This window comes from Lotus japonicus, chromosome 5, assembly GCF_012489685.1.
Source record: "Lotus japonicus ecotype B-129 chromosome 5, LjGifu_v1.2".
NCBI classification, from domain to species: Eukaryota; Viridiplantae; Streptophyta; class Magnoliopsida; order Fabales; family Fabaceae; genus Lotus; species Lotus japonicus.
In genome coordinates, this window is record NC_080045.1 from 40,977,761 (window position 1) to 40,999,083 (window position 21,323).

The 21,323-nt window shown below is 34.2% G+C and overlaps 2 protein-coding genes and 1 long non-coding RNA gene across 4 annotated transcripts; all 3 read right to left on the minus strand.

Moving 5' to 3' along the window:
- Positions 1-453: 453 nt before the first annotated feature.
- Positions 454-5,049, minus strand: LOC130721377 (uncharacterized). Of its 2 annotated transcripts, none has more exons than XM_057572170.1 (5): positions 4,681-5,049; positions 2,458-3,269; positions 1,385-1,570; positions 1,159-1,284; positions 454-878 (listed from the first exon to the last, which is right to left on the minus strand). In XM_057572170.1, exons 2-5 carry the CDS (start codon positions 3,265-3,267, stop codon positions 771-773), a joined length of 1,230 nt encoding a protein of 409 aa, XP_057428153.1. In that variant the 5' UTR covers positions 3,268-3,269; positions 4,681-5,049; the 3' UTR covers positions 454-770. The 2 variants fall into 2 exon arrangements, with proteins under 2 accessions (XP_057428153.1, XP_057428152.1); XM_057572169.1 differs by having other exon boundaries at positions 455-878; positions 2,458-3,243.
- A 1,848-nt stretch (positions 5,050-6,897) lies between these two features.
- Positions 6,898-10,138, minus strand: LOC130720566 (uncharacterized). The gene is made up of 3 exons (XR_009013169.1): positions 10,071-10,138; positions 7,329-7,406; positions 6,898-7,074 (listed from the first exon to the last, which is right to left on the minus strand). It is a non-coding gene; the product is annotated as an uncharacterized LOC130720566 (long non-coding RNA).
- Positions 10,139-15,465: 5,327 nt separating this feature from the next.
- Positions 15,466-20,257, minus strand: LOC130718901 (uncharacterized). The gene is made up of 8 exons (XM_057569546.1): positions 19,915-20,257; positions 18,164-18,594; positions 17,993-18,065; positions 17,786-17,866; positions 17,632-17,695; positions 16,620-16,707; positions 16,430-16,514; positions 15,466-15,737 (listed from the first exon to the last, which is right to left on the minus strand). The coding sequence occupies exons 1-8, from the start codon at positions 19,981-19,983 to the stop codon at positions 15,699-15,701; spliced, it is 930 nt and encodes a 309-aa protein (XP_057425529.1). The 5' UTR covers positions 19,984-20,257; the 3' UTR covers positions 15,466-15,698.
- Positions 20,258-21,323: the final 1,066 nt, after the last annotated feature.

Below are 21,323 nucleotides of genomic sequence, written 5' to 3' on the forward strand. Positions count from 1 at the left end.
TTGTTTTGTTTTGTGTTTTAGTTTTTGTTCCAATAGTGATTATTTCGTTGCACATTGCACCATGCAAAAGTCCCACTATGTGAATATTTTTTCTTTGGGCCTAAACTCTTTATTCAATATTTTTGTAGGGTTGTGAGATCCGAAACTGTACAATAACTAAAGGAGAAAGTTATGAAGAATTGAAAACTGGACAGGAAGTTGGTTTGTCAATTGTTTGTTTGTGGTGGTTCTTAGATTGAACAGATTGTTCCCATGTTTCTCACATGTGCAATTAATGTACTCATCACTTTGTTTTCCGATACCTTATTTCTTTATCATATCACACATTATATGTTTTACTTATTTCTCTTATATTTATATATCTCTCATTTGCGTGTAGGTGGAATGAGTGTCAATAACTTATTTTCCATTTTTGAAGTTAAAAGCTTGGGCTTAGGCCTTAGGCCCTTAATGTAAATCACCCCAAGGAAAAATATCCACAAGAGCTAGTTTCCAACCACTATAAGGCAACTGAAATATTTTATGGGTAAATACAACATGTGATTCTTAGTAAGTACAAGTAATGAGAAAGATAATGTCTGCAAAAATGTATACACTTTACTTTCTATAGGTTCTTCATTCCCTTATTGGTATAGTATAAGGACCCCTCTTATTCAGTTTCCTCATTCATCACACCCAAGTTTAAGAATTCTGGGAGTGGAACAGGGCCGTGCAAAAATCTACAGAAGCTAAATGTAGTAGGTGTAGTATATACTAGCTAAACTATTGAGTCAAATCCATGACTGGATGGAATAGTTGCATTTGAAGGAGTTCACCCCACTGATATGAGCAAAGATATCTGAGGAATCAACCATATCATCTTCATCTTTCACAACTACCTGAAAGTACAATACCAACAAATAATTCCAAAGCTATAAGGCTCGGTTTTGAAAAACTTATTTGAAACGCTTTTACAAGTGTTTGAAAGAACTTATGTAAATAGTTAATGACATATCTATAAACTGTTTTGAGTTTATTTTCATAAGCTGTTCATATTAGCTTATGGATAAAGGTTTATGCTTATCCATAACCTATTTCAGCTTATTTCAATCAATTTCTCAAATTTGCTTATGAATTTAACACTAAAGCGATAAATGTTTATTTCCCTAGGAATCTTACTTCTTCTTCATCATCTTCTTCATGATTGCTACCAGCAGCTCTATTGGCATCTCCAAAGTCATCATTCTTTGCAAACCTTCCTCTAACCCGAGGTCGGCTATCTGCCAGAGTTTTGCGGCATGCATACTGCAAGTTTGGTTGCATCATTAGTTGAACTTGAGAATATGTACTATGAAAGTGTTCATAAGATTTCAGTTTTGATTGATTATGTAGCTGCTTTGAGTACCTTAATTTTCTTGCTGAAGTTTCTCTCATTTCTTTTCTTCATGTATCTATGAATCTTTTCCTTCCTTTGCTCAACAGAAAGTTTTCCAACCTTGAAGGTGGAATCCTCCAAGTTTGAGATTTCTGGTGTCAGAGTGGCAGAACTCCCAGCCCCAGCTACTAGTTGCTGGCTCTCAGTACTAAGTGCCTAAGAAAGAAATTACCAACTTTACTTAGAAGTTCTGGAAAGTGACACACAAAAAAACCACCAATGAAGTGGGTCTTCTACACTTTTCTAATATTGATAAATTGATAATGCTGTTTCTTGTCAAATTGGGTTGAAAGCTGTGATTCCTTCCTGCTATTGGCCCAGATTCTATGCTACATTTTGCAAGTCAGAATGAGATTATAAAGGGACTGATATGATATAGCATTTCTTTAGATGGATGTGAACATATATTCTTTGAGGCACCAGCTTGCTAGAAACTTGTGGTCCCATGATCTTTTCTTATATTTTCACCTCTGATAAAGACTCTCAATTGATAGGAGCCTAACTATTGCCAGCTTTCAGACTTGAAAGAGAAAGCATAACTAACAACAAAACGACAAAACAACAAAAGTCTTATCCCACTGAGGTTAACTATATGGATCACCCGGCACCATTGCGCTCAATCAAAAACCAAAATTTGTGAGATATTATTGACCATGAGGTGGTTTTTGACAATATCTTCAATGTCTTTTTTGGCTTCCCTCTACCCCTTTTAACAAGACTACCCGTTTTTCACAGGATTAAGAGCCATGTTATCAACAATTCTTACTGGTGCCTCCAAATGTCTTCTTTGTACATGTTTGTACCGCCTAACCTGAAATTTCGTCATTTTCACCTTGATAGGTATCACACCAATATCTCCTCTTATAGGATCATTGTGTATCCTGTCCTAAAGTTTTGCAGCATTAAAAAGAAAAATTCTAATGGTATTGGACCTATGGATGAGTATATTGAACATTCAAACTAAACATTTTTCATTGAGTTTGTACTATTAAGAGAAAACAACATTGAAGAACTTAACTAGTTAGTTTGAAAATTGCCAATACCTGAAGGTCTGGAGGATTAAACACCCTCTGAATTGAATCTGTACAATAAAGTCTTCCATTTTCTCCCTGGTATTCCAGTTCCTGTGTCTGAATTTCAGGACCCAGAAGAATGTTCCCACCATACAATCCACAACTCTCAGCCGATAAAGCAGTGTTAAGTGCACCAGGAGGAGGCATATACGCCGCCATGCCGGGACCGAGATAAGCGCAAGAAGGAGAAGAAGGGTTCAGAGGCATATAAGAAGGCACAGAAGTTATGCAATCCTCTTCAAAAACAGGTGGCAATGATGCTCCCATGAGAGGTGCAACTGGGTCAGGTGGATACTGAGAGTGAGAGAAGCCCTCCACAACAGAACTTGCTGTGAGTTGAACCTGATTTTGCTGCACAGAAGAGAAATCAAAGTGTTGTTCTTGCTGGGATGGGGCAAATGGTCCCACATTGAAGGCTGGAGAGAGTGTGAAATCTATGGAGGCAGATATATCATTGTCAATATCTTCTTGGGAGTCAAAGATCACAGAGAGGTTACTACTGTTGTTGTTGTTGGTGGTGTTGGCGGCGGCGGTGGTGGCGGTGGTAGTAGTGCTAGTTGGAGTGGTGACTGTGTTATTGCTATTGAACTTGGTTTCTACATCTATAGCTAAAGATGTGTTTGTTGCATATGAGGAGTTCTCTTCATAGCAGCAATTTGAGCTGGATGTAACCTCAGAATTCTGCAAAGCCTCTGGGAACAATTCAGAGTTACATAGTTCGAAAATTCGAGCACTAAGAGGGCTTGAAATTTCGTCCTGTAAATTCAATGTCAACAACATGACTACCAAAAACTATTAGTAAAACACACAGAACAATTTTTTTACTGTAGAACAAGTAGAAGGTTGATTGATTCTACACAATTTTTTCCTTTGGGGGTTTGAACTTTGAGCTCAATTCTTCTTATTGTTGATATAAATGAATCTAATCTGATTATATAGCCATGCCAAAGTTTGAGCCTTAGAAAGGTAATATTCTCATTATCAATGATGGTACGTGGACATCTGCATAGTCCAGACAGCTAACAGACACCCTGAATATAAAAGGAAGAAAATAGAGAAAAATGAGGTGTCTGTAGGGGTGTTTGTACTGTTGGAGTGTCCACATATCATTACTCTTCTCTTATTATTAATCTAACCGTACTTTGGTTTATTGCATGTCTCCTAAAGTGAGTAACATACCTATAAATATCAGTTATATTGATCAATACAAGTCCTTTATCTAGAAACAAACAAAATAAATCACAATACCCCATGATGGGGCATTCTACATGCAATTTGGCTGGTTGCATCGTTCATACATTTGGTCATAATCAGATAATAGACTCTTCAAAAGGGTTGGCCTTTTTTTGGTGATATTGATTGTAGAAAAAGATGTGCATCTATGCCTTCATGTGACAATGTGACATGTTGTTAAGTTATGTTAGTTCAATGAATGGAAACTGATTCAATGGGAATTGAAAGGCACTTAAAGGAACCCATAATGCTATGCGTGTGAAATATTATCCTTAAGTCCCTTTAATTTGCCTCTCTAGTTGAACTAGAATATCAAAATTAGCAAAGGATAGAAAAGAACAAAAAGTTACATATTCCAAAATAATTGAAAGCTATGTTTAAATGATCATCACACTGAAAATTATGTAGAATTTGAGATTGCTATGCACTTTACAGCACTGTCCTCAGAAAATGACATTTTGGTTGCATGTTATTGTCATGGACTGGGTAGGATAATAGAAAAAAAGGACAGAGCCTATTATTGTGGAATCTCATATCCCTTCTTATTGCTAGTCAATAAGCATTATGCTCACCAACTGTATGTAAAATTTTCAGGGATGCCTCGAAAAGAATTTGATAATGTGACTTCTAGATTTCTATAACAGCTAATGATTATGATACTGACATTCTATTAGCTAAGGGAAAAGCATTAGTCGGGGGAATAATATCTATAGCTTGTTTGGATCGACTTCTCCTTTATCGATTATAACCATTTATGAAATCTCGAAGCTACAAACATAAGCTTCTCCCCAGAGGGAATCAATTGCAACAGAGTTTCAAATATGCACTTAAACTTAATTTGATGCAAAAACCAAACTTGCAAGTTGTAACAAAGAACAACAAATAGACCAATCACTCATGCATGAAAAGAACAACACATGCATTACAAACAAGGGAAATGAAGAATGGGGTGATCATTACAATGGGAAGTTGGTGTTGCTCCTCGGCCGCCGCCTTTGGCGACAGTTGTTGTTGCTGATCAAAAACATCCTGCAACATGGTGTGTGAGTCCCTCGCAACAAAAAAGAGGAAATCAAGGCACCCCAGAAAATCAAGAAATACAAAATGTATAGGTAGGTATAAGATGTATATGATAAATTAGGCTGCTAAGTGCACAAGAAGTGTCCATGATAATGGTGAGAGATTTAAATTAAGGAAAGGAGAAGGGAGAAGAAGGAAGAAGAACATGGATCATCACAGCAAGGAGACAGAGAGAGAATTGAGAATGTTGTTGTTTGTTGTTGTGAGAGAGAAAGAGTTAGTTAGTTAGCTATGTATGCCTATGAAGATGGTGTCAAAGACTTGAAGAATTAGTTATGTTGATATATAAAGCAATGACATTGTCCAAAAACGCGTCAACGCGAGACTCACGCTGGGCCATTCTTTCACTGGGGTACCGTGGCACTGTCCTGAGTTGGATTTTGGGTTGACCAAGCCTTATACTATTCATAAGTAAATCATTTTTTTTCAAAAAGAAATTAATATAAATTAATTGATCAATTTTTTTTATTTTCTTTTGCATAATTATCCTTGGTTAAAAAATGCATTGCACAGGACTTTCGATCTCAAGGATTAAAACAAATACACTTAAAATAAATACTTTCGAAAAGAGCCGTTGTATCTATTAGAGTTCAGATGTCACTACTACAGAAAAGGCTTTTCGTCACGGTTAAAACCGCCCATTCGTCACGGTTTAACCGTGACAATAGAAGGCGTGACAATTGCTCAATTGTCACGGTTAAAGGCGGAACCGTGACAATTGATATGGCTGTTATCACGGTTTGCAAAACGTAACCGTGGCAATAGAGGCCACATATTGTCACGGTTACCTATTTAACCGTGACAATAGAGGCCACATATTGTCACGGTTACCTATTTAACCGTGACAATAGAGGCCATATATTGTCACGGTTACCTATTTAACCGTGACAATTGATTAGCCTGTTATCACGGTTTGTAAAGAGTAACCGTGACAATAGGTTCCCTCTATTGCCACGGTTGAGTAAGTAACCGTGGCAATAGGTGGCCTCTATTGCCACGGTTGTAACCGTGACAATAGGTCATACACCTGGTCTGTGAAATTGCTACAGAATTTTTGATTTTTTTCTTTTTACCTGGTGTGTGCATAAATTTTAGTACGTTTATATTGAAAAATAAATTGCATAAAATCACCAACATTCACATATTCTAGCCAAATTACTCAAATATTCCAACCTTGAATAAGAAAACAATACATTTACACTAATTTGTCCAAAACAATACTAATTGTTGTTGAGAACATACTCTCACAAGAAATTAAACCAAATAGCCAACACTAGCCAGTACAGTACACTGCTTGAACCAAATACTCTAAAATAACATGCAGTGCAGTTCCATACCATAAGTAGCCCATACTCTCACAAGGAATTAAAGCAAATAGCCCACACTAGGCAAAATTCTTTAACACATAAGTAGCCCACTCTTCTTTAATTTCATTTAGTTGATCCTCATCGTAGAAGCCAAATTGACAATCAGAGAAGTACTGCAAAATGATGGTAAAAGTTACAAAATTTAGAGTCACACTTAAAAATAGGAAAAATTAAGAATTTAGTCAAAGTTCCATACCGCTTGTGGAATTGTAGATTTTTTGTGCGCAATTATCTCCTTTAGAAAGCTTAGTACATAGTACCCGCAATCTATATAATTTGTTTGGGCAGGGCACTATAAAAAACAAATATAATATATATCAGTGATTTGGTAGCTAGATCTAATTGTTTTCAGCTATGTAAATTTGTATACCTTTATAGTATTCCATTTGGCTTTGGACCATGTAATCCTCTTGTCATTGCAATTAGCACGGTAGATCATCATTGCACTAACAAATTGAATGAAAAACTCATGATTAAATATGTTGAATAGCATGACTAACATAGCAAGTAGATCTATATAAGCTTACTTATCAAACATCTCTTTCATGACTTTGCGTTGATTCAAACTACCATGTATAGGATCCAAGTAAAATAAGGTCCCTGTAGTGGGCATTGATCACAACCAACACTCAATGTGCCCTACAAGCAAGACATGTTAAATTATAATATTAATAAATCAAGTAGCTAATCATATAAATTAATCAAGTAACTATGAATTAATATTTGCAAATTAGATGATCTTCTAATTCAGATGGATTAACTCGAATACCATGCCAACAAACTAAACAAGGGCATAGCAAACTATTTGGGTTCTTTGCATTTTGAACCGCAAATTTAACAAACTCTTTCACCCCAGCAGCATATTCATCGGATAAGCGATTAGCAAACATCCATTTACGGTCCATACCTACGTGGTGGACAAAGGTTAATGTCTTCATTCTCAAAAAACTATTTAGTTTGGGTGAATATTTAACAATCAATAGCAAATAGAAGTTACAAATAAATGAAAACACACATAAAGAACCATGGCTCCAAATGTTATTTCTAATGCTTATGGACATCTAACTTGTATCACATACTTCAACTTGCAGTGCTTACAGATAAAGTATTCACTATGAGTTAACTGCTGAAAAAAGTAGGGTGTAGAGGAAAGAGTGAAACCTGGATATTTAGAATCAGACTGGTCCTCTAAGTCAGTGGCAATCAGCTTGGCTCTTCGATCTTCAACTTCGAATAAATCTATTCAAACAGAGCCAAAAGCAATAATTAAAGAGAACCCAACCAGATTGTACTAGCAAAATGTACAGAAAAAACCAACCAGATTGTGCTGGAAAAATGTACAGAAAAAACCAACCAGATTGCCTAATCCAGCAGGCCAATATAACCCCAAATACATGAATAAAATATCATGAAACAGCAGCCAAAACAGCACAGCGCCAGGAAATTAATTTCTCATGATAACAGTAACAACATAACTAAATTCTCAGCACCAAAACCAGCCCACAAGACCTCAGCAAAACACAAAACAACAGCCAATTTCCCCAGCAAAAAAGGCTTAAATCACTTCCTACAGCAGCCCAAACTGCAATAGCAAAGATATCTCAACAGAAACAGCAGCCCATTATGGTTATCTATGGAAAATCGGTCTCTGTGAATTAATCCTTTCTGTTAGTTTAACACCTAGCTGTGTTCAGGTAGACTGGATTCGCGAACATGGAAACTGATACAAATCCCACTCTTTAACTAGAGTATTGTCATCAGCTTAAATTAGAGTTGACAGGCACTGAAAAGTCTTCAAACGATAAGGGAAAATTACAAGTTAGAGCAGATAAATATTTTTCATAATTTGAAAGAAATAACAATCTCTAAATTCCACAGCTGTATTTAGTTTCTACAATTTCCTTGTCAGAAATGACATAATCCCACAACTTAATCTTTACATTTTCATGATCATCGATGGACACTAGCTGTGCAATAAATTATAACTACAAGTAGCTTTTCATATAACTGATACAATGATGATAGCACACTATAATAGATACATACATGTATATAGAGAGAGAAAGGTACATGTGCTCTGCACGGTGCTCGAGAGAGAGAGAAATGCGCACGGTAGCGAGTAACGACTTCTCACGGCAAGGTTAACGTTCCCTTTATATCCTGAATAAAAAAGGTAATTGTAGATAATTTTTACTCAAATAAGCCATGTTTCTTAATCAAAAGGGTAATCAAAATATAAGCTCCAATTTAATCTAAAGGGTGATCAAAATATAATTGCAGAGAAAACAAACGACTAAAACTAAGCCAATTTAAACCCACCACCTAATACCCAAAACCTCCAAATTAAATTTAACCACACCATCACCACTTAATTTTCCTGAGATAGTATGAGGGGCAGTTAAAATCATGTAGCCATGTTTATTAGTCTTTTTCTGCATTAAGTCCTTTAAATCATGTGAACTAAATGTCTAAAAACCAAGTTAAATACTTATCAATTATCATGCTAAATGGAAGCATCAAGAACGAAATCAAATTAGGTCACAATAAGATGCTAGAGAACAAAAATCAAAAGAGAAAGCATGCGAACTGAACTGATTCCTGAGATCCTAAATAGAAAAACTAAATTGGGGAAAGAAACTAAGAACATGGGTTGTTCATTACTAACAAACTCGTATTAGCGGAAATTCTAATTAAATAAAAACACAAATCAAAGAAGGGATGCATGCTTCTCACTCACTCTCTGCCTCTCTCACTCTTTAACTCTCTCTCAAGTTCATCTCCACAAACCAAAAGACTAGAACCACATGCATCATTGATTTCTCAGTGAATCTGCCCCTTTCTACAAAACTGAGATATATAATATATGATGAAAACTGGAACAGTTTTTGTCCATTCAGGTGCTCAAATATAAAGCTTCAAATAGCAACCTTAGTTGCAATTCCAATCTCGGAATAAAGGAGTTGAGACTTAGGAGTTACAAGCAACTATTTTTAATCCTCCCAATTCAATACTATATAGATCCTAGATATACAACTCCCTGATTGAAATAAAGATTTGAAATAACTTGGAATGACTTGGAATTGAAATAACTTGGAATGACTTGGAATTGAAATAACTTGGAATGACTTGGAATTGAAACTCGTACCTTGGAATAACTTAGAATGACTTGGAATTGAAACCCGTACCTTGAAATAAAAATCCTAGATATACAACTCCCAAATTTTAAACACTAACTAAATAAGCCCAGGATTTGAAATAACTTGGAATGATTTTAGATATTACAATTGATCTCTAACCCAATTTCTTCCCCCTTGATCTCTAACCCAATTTCTTTTCTGTGATTTTGCAGTTGGAACAATCAATTTTATCTTTCAGTCTTAAAAGGGCACAATTCAAATGATTCTCACCAAAATAAGATATATATTAATGTGAGAGTACTAGGTGTACTCCCAGGACCAATACACCAACATCTGTACAAAGATAAAAGAAAGAAACAGAAGGAGACAAACTAGGTAAAAATTCTGTTTGATGAAAAGCACAATCTCATAGCAATATGGTCACATTGTCTGGCCAAATCACTTCCAAACCCGTACCAATTTGAGCAGGGCACAGCAGCAAAAAACTTTCTCAATCACACAATAGTCTGCAACTAGCAGTAGGAGAACAACAACAACAACAACAGATCACACAGATTTCAAACAGTCCCAGATTTTTGGCCACATGAGGGACAGTTTAAAAGAAGCCCCAAATAACTAGAGGTAATGCAGGACCAAGAAAAACCCTAAGTGAAACTTAGCTACAGATGAACTATTTGAGTTGGTTTACGAGGGAAGCAGAGATGAATATTACAGCAGCAAGCACTAATTAGGGAGTAGTAGAGATGAATATTAGAGAGAAAGGTACCTGGGCTTTGCAATGGTGCTCGAGAGAGAGAAGTGCGCGTGACAGAGAACGGCGTGAACCGAGAACGGCGCGAACGGCGAACGACGTGACGGAGAACGGCGACCGGCGATTGAGAGGGAGCAGGAAAGAGAGACCGATTGAGAAGGCAGATATTGGAGAGAGACCGATTGAGAGCGCGCGAGAAGAGGTTAGGGTGCAGTGGTAGGGTTTTTCAGGAAAAATTGGAGGGGAGGGAAAAATAAGAGCCAGATATTGAACTTCTGTTGTCACGGTTCCAAAACAATAATAATAAAATATTATTTCCTTTTGTCACGGTTCCTTTTAAAACCGTGATAATTGACCTTTTGTCACGGTTCCGCCTATAACCGTGACAATTGGGGCGTGGCAAAAGGTCAAATCTGTAGTAGTGTGTGGTGGTGGCCTTGTGATTATGCCATAGTAGGTTGTTTTTTACTTGACCCAAAAATTGGATTTGGATTGATGTAGATGATGTAGGCTCTTGTTGATTTTTTTATACAAGGTATTTCTGCCCCAATCCACATCACAAACATCGGCGAGCAATAAGATGGAAAATGACTTTTCTAGAATTGTTTAGTTTTCGCGGTTAAAAAACATTTTTAGCCCCTGATGTTTCAAGTTTGTGCAAATTCTGTCCATACTCTATTTTTTTCGACGTTTCTACCCCTCATGTTTCAAACAGTGCACTGTCTACCCCTCCGTCAGTCAGGCTTTTTCAGGAGAGGTTCCAGAGTGGATTGGAGAGATGAAGAAGAGTAAGTTGATGATGATCAAGGAAATGATATAAATTAAATTTGCTTGATGTATATATCAATTATGTATGTAACTAAACTGGTTAAATGCATGTTTTGCTACTTATAAGTCTTGAGTTTGAATCTCACATGCTCATTTTTCTAATTTCACTTGTAATTTCCACATGGCAGGTCAAAAAAAAAAAACCAAATCAGCTAATTCAATTAGTTTTTTAACGTCTGACTGACGGAGGGGTAGACGGTGCACTGTTTGAAAACATGAGGGGTAGACATTGACAAAAATAGAGTAGGGGCAGAATTTGCACAAACTTAAAATATCAGGGGCCAAAAGTGCTTTTTAACCTTTAGTTTTACATATTGAGAAAAATTGCTCCAAAATTCATTATTAATACATTAAAAAACGAATTTTTTTTGAAACTAAAAAAAAGGAAAATTAAATGAACTTATATACTATGAAAGAAGGAATGAATTTTGTCTTATTTAACATATGTCTATTATCCTTTCAAAAAAATATATATGTCTATTATTAATTGATTATAAAAAAATGTCTATTATTAATTGATTGCCCACAAGTTTTTATTTTTTCTTTCTAGCCCTCAAATGGAAAAATCTTGAAGACTATCTTGATTGAGTATGCAAAATTTACTAATAATTTAAAAGGAGACACTAATTAAGTTACTCTAGGAGTAATATAGTATATTAATGTTAACGTTATACATGTTTATCTCTTATGAAATGAGTATGTAGTCGTTATGAACCGATATTCTCAAAAGCTTAAATTATTGGGTAAATGACACATATATATATATATATATATATATATATATATCTCGTTAGATCTAATCATGAACGATCCAGATTAAAACATTAAGTCATGTGAGTTTTTAAGAAAGTCACATAACATTTTAAATGATCATGTGAGCATTAAATTGTTTTAATCTGGACCGTTCATGACATGATCTAACGGTCATGATTTATTCTCATTTTCTCACATAAGAACATCTTTCTCATATGATACATCCCCTATATATATATATATATATATATATATATATAATTTTTACACAAGAGTACACTTGAGTTTGAAGCGTGGACAATGCACGGCTCACATATCATATATTCAAATTCAACTTTTCTATTATTATATAGAAAAATTTGATGCGACAAGAATCAAACTATAGTCCATTTAGTCATAAAAATTCTAATAACATATCATGATTAATCAATAATCTCAAAAGCTTAATTATTAAGCAAAAGATACATGAATTATGTTGTATGTGGGCTGATTTGTATGATAAGTAAGTTTGGAAATTAACGTTCTCCACTAGAAAGGGAACAGAGTTAGTTGTACTTGCAAATGTTGCCGAATCTACAATGATTAAAAGGAAGAAAATGTTAAACAAGATTCATTTAATGAATTTAATTATTAAAATAAAAAATGAATTACCAAATTTTGTTGATTATTGACTAAAAAGAAAGTTTCCTAATTAAAACAGAAACAACATAAGATCTACGTACGATGAACTTATAATCTTTGTCCTCCATCATGTGCACTGTTGGGTTGCGATATTATCATCATTTCATGCATGCATAGTTAACCAAAACCAAATTGATTTTAGGTGTATATTATTTTCGTGGCACGTGTACTGTTTTCTTCTCCTTTACTCTTTCCTCTCTTAGTTGCTTACTTACTTGGAAGTCAAAGTAGCAACTTATGGGAGAATTGTGTCTTAGGCTCATAGCCCAGAAAGAAATAGAATATTCTACTTACAATTCGAAAATGGGTAAAATATAAAAGATTGATATAAGTAATTTTTTTGGGTAGATAGGTGTTATTATGTTCAAGCCGAAAATATACACATTTTAATGAGATGAACTTTTTTAATGGAGATTTTAAACATCTATTAACTCGAACTCAAAATTTTACTTAACAGAAATCAAACATACTTTAAACCGATCATCCATTGCTAATTGATAGTTACGATTATAACTACCCGTTGACTCGTATTTTTATTGAAGCACATTTAACATAAATGTATATATTTACAATAAGAATTTTTTTTTTTTGAAAAGTACGATAAGATTTTAAAATTTGAACAATTTGGTGTTGTTTGAAAGGTTAAAAAACAAAGAGAAGAGAAAATATGCTAAGAAAACACATTTTTCAAAGCATTTTCTCTCCTTTGGTAGAGATGAGAACATATAAAGAAAAATATGATTGAGTGGGGCACACAAAAAACTTCTCTCTCCTTATGTGAAGAGAAAACATGAGAGTGAGAGGGTGTTTTGCCCATAATACCCTCTCATCATAGAGTTCATAATTATAATAAAAATAATAATAACATTAAAAAATATTAATAATACACAACAATAAATATTTTAAAATCATATTTTTTTAAAAAAATTAGCAATATATTATATTTTTAATTGAGGATATTTATGTCATTTTATAAACATACACTTCTCTTTTCATTTTCTCTTCAATTAAATAACCTAAAAATCATCTCATTTTCTATTCTATTCTCTCATTTTTCTTCTACATTCCAAATATACCCTTTATGTTTGCGGTTTGGACCATTAATAAAAATGAAACAAAAAATTAAACAATAAGACTTAGTGATAATTTTTCTCCAACAAAATTTTCTCTCATTTATGATTTGTTTGGTTTAGAAGAGAGAGATATGATAGAAAGTGAATAAAGAGAAAGAGGTTTAAAATTATATTTTGTAGGTTTTTTAGTATGACAAAAAAAGAAGATAGAGTTTCTTTTTGTATCTAAAGACAATTTGATCCAACTAAATAACAAAAAAAAAAAATATTGATGGGGAAAATTGACAAATTAAGAGAGCAATTGTTCCACTCATTACTTTTCAATTTAGAGAGACTTGAAAAAGATTGCGGGACCCATCTGCTCATGTATCTCTCCCTTTCCCTTTCTTCGCTAACTCTCTTCATCCTTTTTCTCTCTTAATAAAAAAAACCATAGTCTTAATTCCATTTGTCATAAATCATTCTGATGCGAAAAATAATTAATAATCTAGTAAATTACTCTCCACTCTCTTAAGAGAAGTTTAAGTTACACTTGTTCCCTCTTATTTCACTCAAATTTTACTCCACCCCTCTTATTTCAAAACTTACACTTCCCTCCTTTTTAGACATAATTTTAATTTTAAGAGGGGGAGTGAAATATAATTTGAGAGTGTAGGTTTTGAAATGAGAGAGGATGTGAGAGTAATTTAAGCTTTCTTCTAGGGAGAGTATTTTACTCTAAATGTAGTGTCGACCCCAACGCTAGAATATGCTTATTAATGTCTATCAAATTGACGCAAGGGGTTGATTTGACATTCTATTCCATTTAAAGATCATTGCTCTAGCCTACGCTAGTGTCGGTTCAAATTGACTTAACAGTACTCACCAAATTTTATTCACTCATCATCTATTAACGGTGGTTTGAGGCCGACGCTAAAACCACCGACCAAATTAAATTAGTGTCGGTTGTAAATGTGAAGTCAACCGACCCATGTATTCAGCCCACTATTGGTAGCATCGCCTTGGCCAATGCTTAATTTCAATGATTCCTCCATCCAATCGTCCTTATAAGCTCGATCTTCGCACACTCTATATTATCACTTATCCTTCATTCATCATGAAATGTTTCATCTATAACTTATGAACTACCTTTTTCGCTTTAGAGCTATTAAACATTCTTCAAACTTCGTGTTTTGCTTCTATTCCCTCTTACATTAATCTCAATAAGGCTACACCAGAACTCCCATAACACAATAGTCCCAACAAACCTTTATGTCTTCTAATGTTAGAGGAGCTCTTGAAAGCATGAAGGTTTGCGGGGTTATTCCGTTACAGGAACTCCTGCTTCTAACCCTCATGAGGTCACTGTTAAAAAAATGGTTTAATAGCTCCTGTTTCTATTATTAGTTTTTTTGTTACATCAGCTTCTCTTATTAATGGGATAACGAGTTAACACTGGATCCGCACTTATTTATTAAAAAAAAAAAGAGGATTACATTTAAAAAGTCTACCAATTTACTCCAAAAGATAAGTACTCCCTAATATAATTGAGGCATAAATTTAGAAATAATTTAGCTATAACTAGTGGGTAAAAGAGAACTAGTTTTCCGATGTATCAAAAAAAATTGGTAAAAGAGAACTTCGTATAACATCAAGAATAAGAGTTAACCGAAAGTGCCAAAAACTAGAAGCGGAGTATTAATTTGCTCAAAATTTTATCAATAGTTTCTATTCACATTGGATTTATAATCACTTCGGTGAACACACAAGACGACCTCATAAGATCAAGCATGCATTCCATCCATTCAAGGCGCAATGAGATTCTGCCATAAATTACATTCTCCAGTTACTATGTATTGTTAATAAGTCATACACTCAGTCACTGCAGCTAAAGCATGATTCCCATTTAACTATAGATATCCATATCCATTATGATCTCATTGCTAGTGAGTAATCACTCTATTGCTCGTGTGATTTTGACTCTCCGAATTTGCTAAGAGAGTCAAAATCACACACGCAATAAAGTAGGCCAGACTTATTTACGCAAAGATCAGCCTAGCCTACTTTACAACCTTATTGTGTTCGGACAATAAGGCTTCCACAAACCCAGACTTTTGCAAAATGGAATTTCAAGTATACAATTTAGAGATCTACAAACAAGAACATGGGACATGTCTGACATATCAAATTGATCAACCACTCAAGGGCAAGTAGTCACCCTAAGAAAGTAGGTAAACTAAACAATATACGAAGAGTAGAAGAAAAAACAGGAGAGAGAGAGAGAGAGAGAGAGAGAGAGAGCTTCTTCTGGACATCAAACTAAAGCATCTTAGCTATGGATAGGGGAAGCATGTGTAAAACCCCACAACTGCAAATAATAAAAGAAATGGTAAATAAATCATAGACTATCATATCATAACCTTATATAAAAAAACAATGTAGAACAATGGGTAGTAGGAATAAGCAATGGACAAAATCAGTGCATATGCAGTTTATATAATGAAAATCTAGCTACTGATATTCCATGCCTACCCATCTAGGTTGGGGAAAATTAAAACCCACTCCTGCATCCAAAATTGGGCAATGAGTTTATTTGCACTTCTATTTTTGTTGAGTAGAAACTGGTTTCACTGTCATTTGTTTTCAAAATATGCTAGTTATCTGGAACATAACCATTTGCAAATGGTGACATGAGATAGGACCCCTCAATATTATACCACTCATCCAGAAAGAACGAAAGATAAAAAAATCCTAGCTGCATTCCGTCAGTTTCATGGGGTCAGGAATGAGAAAGGGAAGACTGAATGTAGAGCAAAGGTTAACTTCAATTAGCAAGTGTAATGTAAAATTGCTAGAACAAAGAATATTTAGAGAAGGTTCCAGATTGCCAATAGAAGCAGAGAACAGAGACACAAAGAAATATTAGATGCAAAATAAAGGTAAGCTCACAGAAACAAATTCAAAAAACTTTTTAGAGTTGAGCAGCGGTCAGTACAGGATGAAAGCCACTTATTTATTTCTTATAAGCTAGAAAACAAATGTCACCAGTGAGAACATTACCTCAACGTTCTTCAACTCAAACTCTGGACTATGAGCTAGACATTTGTTTCCAAACGTGTCACAAGGCCCGCTAGTTCCAGTTAACCTTTTCAACCAGAAAGTTCCATTCATAAAGAGATTCCACTAGTGGCACTTCAACTATGAGTAAAATGAACTGAAAGAATCTAAGTAGCATTATAGAAATACTTACAAATCTTCATCTAAGCATAAAGCAAAGTTACCCCCACCACCAACTCCAAGCAAGTCATTCAAACACATGTAGTAGTATCGGTTGGCACCTGTACATAAAATACAAAATATCAGAACATTACATGTTCAACGTGACTAAAAAAGTGAAAAGAAAAATGAAGACTTCGCAACTTCTCATGCTTATGCTAAAACATTGAGAGAATCCTTGAATAAAGTGAAATTAATTGTTCCCATGATTTATCAATAGATTAAACTATTAATGATTCCCAATAGTTGAATATCCCCAGCCCCCCAAACACAGACACACAAATTATCCTAGCCCATCAATTGTCAAAGCCTCAGATCCTTAAGCATCCAACATTTCTATTTGCAGGTAGTGACCAGTCAATATTCTCTTTTCTTCCTTTCTTTACCTTCTCCCTTAATGTGTGAGCTGTAAAGGTAAAGTGATCAAAACCACTAAAAAAATTGACTACTCATAGGAAAATGCTTTTTTTTTTCATAGACACAGTTCAAAAGGAAATTTTATCATATAGCATATCAGTAAAAAGAACATATGGTGAAGTACAGTAATTCGCCCATGATCAGAGGTACAATCAAGAGTGCATATATCTAAAATGTATTAGAAACTTGACTAGGTGATCAATCACCATAACTGATCCCAGAGCATTCTCAAAAGCTACTTAAACTAGAAGAGAACATGCAAGAGGTGATCATGAGCTAGTCAGTCAATAAACTTTAGAGGCTCATAGTTATCTTTCATCTATGTTATGCTTTAAAAAGATTATTCTACTTCCAAATCACACAAATCCAGGTCTTGGTGAATATTGATGACCAAGATACCAAAATCAAGAAAAGATATTTGACCCTAAAACACATGTAAAGGTTACATTCACTCTTGCTGATATGAACTTGTCCACGTATTCAGAAATTCAGACAATGCACCAATTTATCACATTTTCCTAAGTTCCAACATCTCCTAAAAAATGCATTTTCACAATGGGAACCCTTACCTGTAGGTCGAAAAAGCCTTGGCTGACCATATATAGTTGTAAAGACAAAACTCTGGTTGGTTCCCTGCCAACAAAGTAGAGAAAATGAAATCAAGCTTCAAGATGAAGTGCCCTCACATGTAAGAGTTATCCATAAAAAAAAAAGTTGACATACTTGATATTTTCGCTTTGCTGTAGGTTTCAAGGGGCAATCTAGCAACCCACCAAACACAGCACCTTGCCTATCTCCAACAATCTATCAGTTTTGCAAACAAGATAATGAGTCCATTGTCAACAAAAGCATCACACCTAATCCAGAAGCAGAAAATATCATATGTACCACAACAGGAGACATGCATTTAGTTTTGAATGGTTGACATACCAGCAAACCAGGACCAGAAAGTTCAGCACTCTTGCGAATGAGTGTACGAAGTGATATTCCATGTTTCAACGAACTGCCCTTAATTTAAAGAATCAATTTTGAATCAATATTTCAATACAATAGCATGATACCGTCGAATGTGCCGACTAGAAAACTAGAGAGAAATCTTACCTGTAAAGTAAGACCCATTGACGTCCTTTTACTATATTGGGGAGGCATGATTCAAAAAATTCATACAACTCGGGAGATATAAAAGCAGAGTCATCACTAAGATTGAGTTGAGACTTCTTTGAAGTATTTGGAGTTTCCTGCTCATTTACTTCTTCGAAAACCTCAGAGCTGCTACTGCTTTTCCTAGACCCCTGATCTTCATTAATAATTTCATCTTTCAATAAATCCCTGCTATTACATGAGGGACTACAATCGACATAATTATCGAATGGAACATCCTGATACTCAAAATTCTCATAATTATAAGCTGATTTATTTGGTTTATGATTATCTTGATGCTTGCTTGTCTTCGATCCATCAGAGCTGATTGAAGGGATAATGTAAGATAAATATGAAGACAGAGGTTTACCCTCTTGAGAATAGGGACTATCCTACACAAAAGAAAGAAAAGTTAAGGTGATTATTTTTTAACTTGGAATATACAGAACTAAGTAGTACAAGGTTCATATGATTAGGGTCTCCATGTATCATTCTTTGAAATTCATTCTTATTTAGTTAAATATATTATGAGATCATATATAATCATATTGTTCTTTTTTTCGGTTTTTCCCCATCCTCTACGTGTGAGATTGAAGTATGATGGATGCAGGAAGTAAAGACATAGGACATTTATGACTTATGACGAATATATGTACTTTGAAGTAAATTAAACCAGCAGATAAGATAAGAAAACCATACTCTACGTAAAGTAAATTAATCTCTTGGAAATTCCATCTTTCTATCCATGATAATACTAAAGGTTTTCAGGCCTATAGAAACTATACAACTAAAAGTGCATATATATATATATATTAATAAATGTTTGCACATCAGAAAAACAAAGGCAATAATAGAGAAGAAAACTAATGAAGGGAACCATCTGGGCCAGGATTCAATCCTGATGTAAAATCTATGCTATTAAAAAGAATATTGACACCATATAACATAAATAACTGTAAAATCCAACAAAAATTAAAAGCAAAAGCATATTAAAACACAAAATATGAAAATATCACTGGAGTAAGTTTGCAATATGAAGAGAAAGTAAAATGGCATCTATGGCGAACTCGCGTCATGCAAACAAAACTGTAACAGGTTAACTTTCCTTATTTCTTAAATTCATAAGTTGAGCATTGTCTGGTTATTCCCTAGGCAGTAAAGACATGAAAGAACAATTAAAAACTCATTAAGGTGTTGAGTCAAGAACAACATCCACTTCTCTAGTCAAATATTGTTCAGATTCATCGACGGCAATGATGGCGCATTGTAAACAAAGAAAGCACTTTGTAATAGTCATAAACTAAAGAATGTAGTTTGATAGACACAAATAAGTTTGTATTGTACACATGACATCAAAACTCAAAGTCACAAAACCATATTTCCAAGTGAATGCAGCATATTAACAGTCATGACAGCCACACACATAGCTGGTGACAATTCAGGTTAACATAACATTACAATTTGGCTTTAACCATGGAAGAAAACACAATTGTTTTTCTTTGGTGCATTTGATTAAACAACTACGACCCATGTTGAAAAACAATGACACCACCCCAGATTCATATTTTTGTACGGATCAGATCTAACATTCAGGGCAAAGGGCACATAATAACAGTGCCCATAAAAAACAAACACATCTAAAAACAACTAGATACAGATCACAAAAACAGGTATAAAAAATAACTTAATTGAAAATAAAATAAAAAAGTTACCTGGGTGTTGGAGGAGTTGGCAAAGAGATGCGAAAGCTTCTGTGTGACTTTATCTTTGAGAGAATACATTTTGAAGAGATGAGCTATGACCCCATAAAAAACAAATAAAGGGTTTGTTTGAATGAGAATGAAGCGATTGAAGGAGAAACAACAGACAAAGGAGAAGTAGTCGGTGATGGAAGAAACGAAGGAAGGGCAAGTGTGGAACGAACGAACAAACAAACAAAGGTTGATTGGTTGGTGGGACTAAGATTTGTTTACGTGTTACCCTCGTGTCGTGTACGATCAGAATATTACTTTGTTCCTCTTCCAGATTTCTGCGTGCGCATTTCGATTCCTGCATAAAAAAACATATGAAATCGAAATCATCCATGTATGTGTGTTTTTTCAATTTGAAGAGTTTATCTTATACTATAATAAATAATAATTCAAGGGTTAAGTTTATGATATATTTAAGTTTTTTTTTGAAAGTATGATAATATATATTGTAAGTTATTTTGTGTTTACTAATGTTTTTTTTCCCGTATTAATCATAAAAGGTATCAGAGGATTTCTGTAAATATACAGTAAATTAGGCTGGAGACTTTTCCTAATTTAAAAAGATAATGAAAACAGTTTCAAGATTTATTTTGGAAATAAATTTAGTAAGGTGTAATCTAGGTAAATCTTACATAATTAAAGCAAATCTTTTAAAATTCGAGATAAAATAACACAACAGAAGAGAAGCTATCTAATTGAATGACACGCGAATTTTTTTTATGAGAATTAACTTGAGAATGACACTTGGAATTTTTTTATGAGAATGACACGTCACTAAATCAGACTGATAGAAGTTCTTCTTTTCTAATATACTAGTGTTTTTTTTTACCCGCGCGTTGCACATAAAATGTGTCTATTATATTTGATACATTAATCAATTCCTTGATTATTAAAAATATATTAAACAATAGATGAAATAAAAGAGTCAGAAATGCTAAGCAAAGTGGACAAAAGACTTCTCTTCTAAGTCTGATCTAGTTCAATAGAAACTCATTTCACATTCTTCATGAACATGAAAACAATAGCACAAATCATAGATATAAGGAATCACCAATAAAGAATAGGATAAACACATATCAATCTTAGAAAAAAGAATGTGATAGTAGCACAAATCAGGATTGTGAAAGATAAATCATAAAGTATGGCATCATTGTGTTTATACAATGTCATCCAAGTTTGAGCCAATGTGCACGTGTTGTTGACATATACCAAAATAAAAATATTAATAGAAACAAAATAACAAACAATAAAAATTTTAAGTGATGAAGTACCTGAAATATTAAGCGCTTTCCTTCTTTCGTACATAATTTCATCACTTAGAAGTCTCCATGTTTTTTTGCCAAACTTACGAAGTCGTCATTGTGTTTATA

What these genes read in the sequence shown, in the direction of transcription:
- LOC130721377 (XM_057572169.1), bottom strand. Translation starts at nt 4,758, where the DNA reads ATGTTGCAGGATGTTTTTGATCAGCAACAACAACTGTCGCCAAAGGCG. An exon ending in TTAATCCTCCAGACCTTCAG is followed by an intron (nt 1,571 to 2,457) that starts GTATTGGCAATT and finishes TTTCTTTCTTAG; the next exon opens with GCACTTAGTACTGAGAGCCA. An exon ending in ACTTCAGCAAGAAAATTAAG is followed by an intron (nt 1,285 to 1,384) that starts GTACTCAAAGCA and finishes CCAAACTTGCAG; the next exon opens with TATGCATGCCGCAAAACTCT.
- LOC130718901 (XM_057569546.1), bottom strand. Translation starts at nt 19,983, where the DNA reads ATGTATTCTCTCAAAGATAAAGTCACACAGAAGCTTTCGCATCTCTTT. An exon ending in CAATGGGTCTTACTTTACAG is followed by an intron (nt 18,066 to 18,163) that starts GTAAGATTTCTC and finishes AATTAAGGGCAG; the next exon opens with TTCGTTGAAACATGGAATAT. An exon ending in TTGAGTTGAAGAACGTTGAG is followed by an intron (nt 15,738 to 16,429) that starts GTAATGTTCTCA and finishes TATTATTTGCAG; the next exon opens with TTGTGGGGTTTTACACATGC.